This window comes from Vulpes vulpes, chromosome 5, assembly GCF_048418805.1.
Source record: "Vulpes vulpes isolate BD-2025 chromosome 5, VulVul3, whole genome shotgun sequence".
NCBI classification, from domain to species: domain Eukaryota; kingdom Metazoa; phylum Chordata; class Mammalia; order Carnivora; family Canidae; genus Vulpes; species Vulpes vulpes.
In genome coordinates, this window is record NC_132784.1 from 115,073,989 (window position 1) to 115,081,507 (window position 7,519).

General features: G+C 63.5%; 1 protein-coding gene across 1 annotated transcript; it reads right to left on the reverse strand.

The window, feature by feature from the left end:
• Positions 1-2,738: 2,738 nt before the first annotated feature.
• On the reverse strand, positions 2,739-4,398 carry CCDC185 (coiled-coil domain containing 185). The gene is made up of 2 exons (XM_072760173.1): positions 4,291-4,398; positions 2,739-4,227 (listed from the first exon to the last, which is right to left on the reverse strand). The coding sequence occupies exons 1-2, from the start codon at positions 4,396-4,398 to the stop codon at positions 2,851-2,853; spliced, it is 1,485 nt and encodes a 494-aa protein (XP_072616274.1). The 3' UTR covers positions 2,739-2,850.
• Positions 4,399-7,519: the final 3,121 nt, after the last annotated feature.

Consider the following 7,519-nt stretch of genomic DNA (forward strand, 5'->3'; position numbering starts at 1 on the left):
TTGCTGCCACATGGAGGAGAAGTCTGGTTTTCACCCAGGCTCCACTGCTACCTGAGGTGTGTGTCTGTGGAGAGGGAGGTGGTTTCCTCATCACTGTCTGGTGGAGGTGGGAATACTCACTCCCTTGAGGCCACCTGGATACTCCCTGGTTGCTGGATTGTGACAAAACTCTGCACTGTCTACTAGGCTTTTCTGACAGCTCCTGGCAGGAAGAGGGAGGGATGCTCCATCACTGCATGGGGTGGTGATGGTGGTGGTGGGTGGGCATGGGGGTAGGTGGATGGTGGTCGTGGTGATAGTGGGGGTGGTGATTGTGGTGGGTGGTGGGTGGGCGGGTAAGTGTAGAGGTGGTGGGTAAAAGTCTCAGCCCCCTGTTTGGTCTCCACTGACACTGCCAAGGTGGGGAGCTCCTTATCTCAACCTGACAACAACCGAGGTCTTTTTGACATGGCGGGGCGGGGGCAGATCACGGGATTTTCTGGGGTGTTTAGCTGGAGTGGAATTACTATCTGAACGTTTTCCATCTTGTTAAGCTGCCCTTTTCCTGGTTTGGCCAGAGACAACAGACTTGTTGGAGCATTTTTCATCTTGGCTCATTGGTGCTTCTGGGTCTGGGGTGTGTGCAGCGGAAAGGAACCCAGTGCATTTGCTCGGTGCAGCTCCTCGAGTCCTGAGTCTGCAGCCTGTTGGCCTTCTCTGCACTTTTTCTAGTGTTTCATAGACGACTCTCAGGGTATATAGTTATACACTGATTTATTTTGAGGCAGGAACAGGGAAAGTAAGTATGTTCCATCTTCTGTTTTATTTTATAGGAGTACCACTGGGGGGCTGACCAAGGGGGTGGACACAAGGAGAACAGAACTCAGAACTATTATCAGTAATAAAATGCAACACTTGACAGGGTCTGCACCGGGCTCCAGGCGCTACGCCGAGCGGCGCACACTGGTGACTCGTCCCTGACGAGTGCGGATTATAACTGCTTCACGGGTGAGCAAGCTGAGGCTCCGGAAGGTGACTTCCCCGAAGTTGTGGGTCGGCTGCACAGAGGGGAGGAGTTAGATTCGCACGAGGTCTGGTCCACCACACACTGTCCCATGACCCCGGGCATGTGGGCGGCATGTGGTGGGAACAGCAGGGTGACCCAGAGGAAGAGAAGAGGTTAAGCTGGAGATCGAGGCAAGATGTAGGAGCCCTGGCATTTCTGTGCAAAAGAGCGAGGCCCGCGGAGGCCTCGTTGGGGGACCCAGGACAGGCGCAGGGCATGGATCAGGGAGGAGGGTCTAAAGGGTCCCTGCTGTGCAGGAGAACAGGGGACACCCTGGTGGCTCAGGCGGTTGAACGGCTGCCTCTTGGTTTCAGCTCAGGGATGTGGGATCGAGCCCCGAGTCGGGCTCTGCACTCAGCACACGTCTGCTTGTCCCTCCCCAGCTCCCACGCTCACTTGCTCTCTCTCTGAAATAAATAATAAATTTTTTTTTTTAAAGTTGGGATCCCTGGGTGGCTCAGCGGTTGGGCATCTGCTTTCAGCCCAGGGTGTGATCCTGGAGTCCTGGGATCGAGTCCCACGTTGGGCTCCCTGCATGGAGCCTGCTTTTCCCTCTGCCTCTCTCTCTCTCTCATGAATAAAATCTTTTTTTTTTTTTTTTTTTTTAAGATAAGAACGTGACTCTCACACTGACCTCTGATCAAAATCCCTTGTCAGGTTACCTTTTGTGTCATTTCAAAAATCCTAATAAGATAATCAGGCTTATTCTCTTTCTGTCTTTTCTAAAGACAAATGTTACATTAGGGGCTTTGAAGAAAACCTGTGTAATGTTTTGATAGATGCTTTGGGGTGTGATGGGTTAAAATCTGCTCAGCCTGTGGCTCCTTAATTTGAAAATGCCCTGTTCCTGAATCACGCTTAGTCATTCATTCAGGGCTGCTTCGGCCCATTAGACACTACGCGTGTACACCGACGACATCACCCACCTCCTTCAGGAGGTACAGAGGAGAAATAGAAAGATTCCAATCGAATTTTGTTCCAAAAGACTGGATAGGCCTGGCCAAAGTGGGGGAGTGTGCAAAGGATCAGACAAGAAGGTCCCAGTGAGCTCCGGGATAGCGTGGCTGCGGCAAAGTGGGGAAGCAGCAGGATCACCAAACCCAAGTCACAGAACGCCAATTCCATGGAGTGACCCGAGGGTAAAAGGGTTCCACGGTTTGTGACAACCACTAGGTTTCACCATTAGTTTCTTTACTGCAGGCCTTTTCAGAGCCTTTAAAGCTTTCAGGTGCATTAGAAACAGCTAAGAGGGCACGTGGTGTGCAGGGTTCCCAGACCCACTTGTTTGCAGAGAGCGTCCCACTCACCCACTCACACAATCTCTTCTTTCTTGGAGGTTTCCTGTGACTTCACACCTCTCGTTACAGTGATTATTTTACTTCCCGTCCCTCAGAGCACCTGTTCCCAACACCAGTTATAATGTGTGAGTTCTGGGACGGCCAAAGACTTAGGACCCGGATCTGAATCCCCTCCTGTGGATTCTTCTCTAGTTCCTCAAGGAGGGGCCTGATGTGTGCTTCTAGGGTTACCCGACAGCGAAATGAGTATTTTCTATTTAAATCGAAACTTAGGAAGGCAAGGCCTTTTCTTTTTTTTTTTTTTTTTTTTTTTAAGGCCTTTTCTTAAAATCCCGGCATGTGTACCCCCAGCCCTCCCAAGCCCCCGCATAAATCAATGAGGGAGTTCAGGAGCGGAAAGTGCAGGTATTTTATATATTTTCTGAAACCTGCACTGGGTGGTGACCCGGTTCTGCAGGGGGTAGGGGTGCCTGCCTCTGCCTCGCCCTGGCCCCAGGCACCCCACTCTCAGCACCCCTGTGGCCCTGCCCCACGCGGGCCCTTGAGCGGCCTGCGCTCCAGGAGGCTGGTGGCCAGCGCGCGGGCCTGGTCCCTCCTTGAGGCCCAGGACAGCTTCTGGAACTCCTGGAAGGCGGCATCGCTCTCCCGGGAGATCTGCTCCAGCCTCTGCTCCTTCCTCCTGACGGCCTCCTTGATGCCCTCCACGATGCCCTCCACATGGCCCTTCTCCTCCTTCTTGGCTGTCAGCCTCAGGATGTGACGGAGCTCCTCCCGCGGGACACTCAGCTCGGGGTTGCGCTGCCCCTTGTCCCTGGCGCTCCTGTGCTCCTGACTCCTGGGCGGCCACCTCTCCAGCTCGGCCAGCTGGGCCAGCAGCTGCTGGTGCGCCCGCGTCTGCACCTCGGTGGTCCCTGCGTGCGGCTGCACCTGCCTGAGCTGCTCCTGCGGCCTCTGTGGCCCGGTCCTCGGCTGGAGCTGGCTGTCGAGGGGCTGCGGGCAGCTCTGCTCCAGGGACAGCTTCCTCAGCAGCTCCTCGGCCTTGGCCTGGCAGTCCAGGAGGACCCTCTGCGCCTGGTGGTTGACCAGCGAGCTGAGGCTGGTCTCCCGGGCCCTGGCCTGGGTCTCGGGGGCGGGCAGCTTCCCCGGAGGGGCCTGCTCCCCGTCCTGTGGCCCGTCCTGCTCCCGCAGGCTCTGCACCGCCAGGGGAGGCTCCTGTGGTGGCGGCTTGAGGCTCTGCGTCCAGGGTGCGGGCTGCGCCTCTGCGGTGGGGACTCCCCCGGGGTGCCCGGGCCTGGCGCTGCCCCTGGGCTGGCCGTCCTGCCCGCGGCCCCGCGGCTCCTGCTGTGGCCACTGCGCCTGGCTCTCTGGGCTCTCCGGGCTCTCCTGCAGCAGCCGCCCGCGCTGGCGGCCCAGGGTCGCCGGCACCCTGTGGCCCGAGCGCTGGAGCTCCTCCCGGGCCGCCTGCCGCTGCAGCTCCCGCATGCGCCGGGCCCTCTGCAGCCGCGCCAGCACCTCGGCCGCCCTCTGGTCCCCGGGCCGCGCTGCGGCCTCCTGCAGCGGGTCCCGCGGGCTCTGCGCGCTTGGGGGGTCTGCGCAGGGCCCTGAGGCCGGGGCAGGCCGGCTGCCCTGGGACCCCTGCGGCTCGCAGGCGGCCCTCCCGCAGGCGCACAGGCAGGCGCACGGCGGCCGGACCCCCCGGGCCGCCACGGAGGGCTCGTCCGGGAGCCCCGAGGCCTGGGACCAGTGCCCCGCGCCCCCGGTGCCCCCCGCGCCCCCCGCGCGCCCCGCCCACGGGTCCCCGCTCTGCGGCCGCTGCGCCCCGAGGCTCCCGGCGGGCGGGGGCGGGTCTCCCAGGGCCGGGGCGCGCTGCGGGGGCGCCCGGGGCTGCGGGCAGGGCGCGGGCGGGGGCCGGGGCCTCCTGGCGCGGACGGGGGCCCTCGCGGCCACTTGGGTCAGGCTGCGGCTCTCCCGGGGCGAGTCGGGGCACCCCGCCTCCCGACGGGACCCCCGCAGGGGCGAGCGCGGGGAGCAGAGGCCTAGGCCCAGGCCCTCCATGCTGCGCCCCTGTGCACCCCGCGGGCCTTGGCCCCTCCCCGGCCCCACCCGGGCCTGTGACGCGGTGGCCACTTCACAAAGGGGGGTCTGGCCTCGGGGCTGCGGTGGGGAGGGGGGAGGGGGAGGGGGCGGCCTCGGGGGCTGCAGGGGGGGCTGCGGGGAGGGGGGGTAGGCTGGCCTTTGAGGACTGCGGGGGGGATGGGGGTCTGGCCTTCAGGGCCTGCCAGGGTAGGGGGGACTCAGGGCTGCAGAGGGTGAGGGTGGAGGGGCTTGGCCTTGGGGGGTTGCGGGGAGAGGGGGCTGGCCTTCGGGGTCTGTGGGGAGGGACTGCTGGACTTCAGGGCCTGCGGGGGTAGGAGGGCCTCTGGGGCTGCCGTGGGGAGGCCTGTCCTTAAGGGGCTTGCTGGTGGGGGAAGGGGACTGGCCTAGGGGCACTGCTGGGAGGGGGCCTGGCCTACAGGGGCTGCTCCGCAGGGAACTGGGTACTGGGGGGGCACAAGTGCACCTGGAAGGAGCCGGCTGGAGGCAGACCCGCAGCGTAGACCTTGGGCATGGGGGGGCAGGGGCCCGGCTGCGCCTCCCGGGCTTGCAGAGCTCTGGGTGGGCCCCTCCTGCGCTGGAGCAAGCCCACCCCTGTGTGTTTTGTTTGCCTGTTTTCAACTGAAGTTAATATAGGGGTCTGCAGAAGTTTCTGCAGATTTCCCAGCTCAAGAAAAGAGTGGAATTAGGGCAGTTCTAAAGCAAGCTCCATGTGGAGCATCTCGGGGTGTCCCGCCGTCTGGGGTGCAGTGGGGAGGCCGGTCTGGGCCACAGTCTCCGGGTACGGCCACCTGCAGAGGAGCGGGATGAGCAGGGGTCGTGCTGTCCCCTTCACCCGCATCTCCTGGCCACGTCGCACCAACCCCGCCAGGCAGGGCCTGTAGGATTGATAACAAGTCCTTAAGACAAACCTGAGACCCCGGAGGTCACCTGGCCCACGACAGGGGTTTTCAGACTCACCCCTTTGTCCACGTTAGCATGAGCCTCTCAGGACATGTGCTTGGGGTTGGGGGTGCTGTGTCCCTGACCTGGGAGCCCACCGCCCTCGGGCCCCACTAGTGGATCGAGGCCCGAACACCCCATGGGTTGGTCCTTGGGGGCCGGCCTTTGCGAGGTGCGTAGGGTCCTTTGCGGGATGAGGGTGGGGCCCCACACTGGCGTTGGTCGCAGACAGCAGAGCGTCCTCTGAGCCGGACCTCCAGGACTGTGACAAGCCCCCGGGAGCCCACGGGGGGCGGGGAGCAGCCCAACCGCAGTGGAGAAGCTGCTTCTGCCCTCGGCCTCTGCTGGTGCTGTTCACATCGTCGTTGGAAAAAGGAGTTTGTGACTGTGGGTTTTACCGGTAAAGCTTTGGAAAACCTGCAAAATTTCCCCGCCTGGAAATATGGCCGTGGCCGGTACGGGGCCGTGTCCCATCACTGCAAAGGGGTGTTGGGGGGCGTGGCGCAGCGGGACACGGGGACACGGGGACACAGGGGAACCTGCCCCTGGCCAGCGCTGCAGCCCAGGGTCGCCCTGAGTGGACGGCTCCACGTCCAGCTCTCGTTGGTTCATCCTGTCGGGAGACGATCTGTGGGTTCCTCCAGCTGCGAACATCACTGGGGCAAGGCGGCTGCATCCGGGAAACTGAAGCCAACCCGGGTTAAGCGGTGAGCGTGCTCCTGGCAGCGCCCAGGCCCCAGGACTATCATTCCCGTTGTGCCCCGAGTGGTAAAACCGGGGCTTGGGGGCCGAACGGAGAGGGCCGGCTTGGAGCGGAGCCCGGGGACTCTGGTCCCCAGCTCAGGGCTCTCGGCCTTGGGCTCCCCCGGCGTCCTCAGAACTCCTCAAGGGCCGAGGGTGCTGGCCTGTGCCTGCCACTTCCTGCAGAGAGGACGGCCCCAGCCCAGGCAGCACAAACGTCCGCCACTGGGGTCTGGGCCAGGCCGGGCGGGTCCCCTGGGGCTTGGCCCCCAGCACTGCAGGCAACAGACGTGGCCGGTTGTTCTGCGGTGACCCCGGCGGGGTCCCTGGAGGCAAGAGGGCGGGTTTGTCAGGCCCGTTACCTGGGTGGTTCCTACGGAGGGTCTCAGGCGGGCGTGGGTAGCAGAGCTAGGGGCAGCCACCGTCCCGCCAGATGGCGAGAGGCAGAAGCTGGGGGGCCGCTGTGGAGCTGCAGGAAGCCCTGGCGCACGGGGGCCTGTGTGTGCCGTGCAAGGCTGGGGGCTCGTGTGCAGGGGTGTGGCGGGTGGGGCCCCCAGCATCCAGGGCAGAGCTGCCCAGCAGGTGCACGCGTGGGGGAGACCTGTGTCCCCAGCACAGCCCACGGTTACCCTGCTTCGTGTCTGGGGCTGCTGGTCACGCCTCCCCGAGGAGGACGGGGCTTGGGGTTCCCTGTGTGGGCCCAGGCATCCGTGCAGCGTGACCTGATCGGGCCTGTATTTCGGGACTCAGCCGGCAGCAGTGTGGACAGTCAACCGGGGAGAAAGGCCGGGGAGGAGATCCGTGCAGTAATCCGGTGGGGGGTCAGTAAGCCTGACGGTGGCCGGGGGACAGGAGGTGGTGGACAGGACAGGCCCCGGGGCCCGGGGGTGGTTCCGCCTGGAGAGGCCGTGATGCGCTCCGGGGCGGGGCCCTTGGGGGCACGGGAGCCCCACGACGCACAACAGTGGACGGCGGCCTGGGAAGGGCTGGACGGGATGGGGACGGGAGGCCTCTGGGGTCGGGCTGGCGGAGGCTTCAGACCCCGGGACGCCGCAGAGGACGGCCCTGCCCTGGCGGCTGATGGGGCCCTGCCGGAGCTAAGGGGCCGGGCGGTCCCCGGACTCTGCAGACAGGCGAGCTGCCTTCTGTGCGGCAGGAAGGCCCTCGGCGCCAAACCTCCAGGTCCCCCGCAGGCCCCGGGATCTGGGCCTTCCACCAAATAAAGGCCGGGGCCTCCTTTCCTCATTTGTTGGAGTTCTAGAAAACACGGCAGGTGTGCTCTGATCCCATGATCCCAATTCACGATGAAACGGGAATGAGCTTGCCGCACCCCCCACCCCCACCCCGGGGAGTCCTGGAGCGCAGCCTTGGGGATTTCTACGGAACTATCCGGACGCTT

Excerpts from the sequence above, each read along its gene's own strand:
- CCDC185 (XM_072760173.1), bottom strand. The coding sequence starts at position 4,398 with ATGGAGGGCCTGGGCCTAGGCCTCTGCTCCCCGCGCTCGCCCCTGCGG. Across the intron at positions 4,228-4,290 it reads AGAGCCGCAGCCTGACCCAA|CCCCGGGCGCCCCCGCAGCG; the intron begins GTGGCCGCGAGG and ends CCCTGCCCGCAG.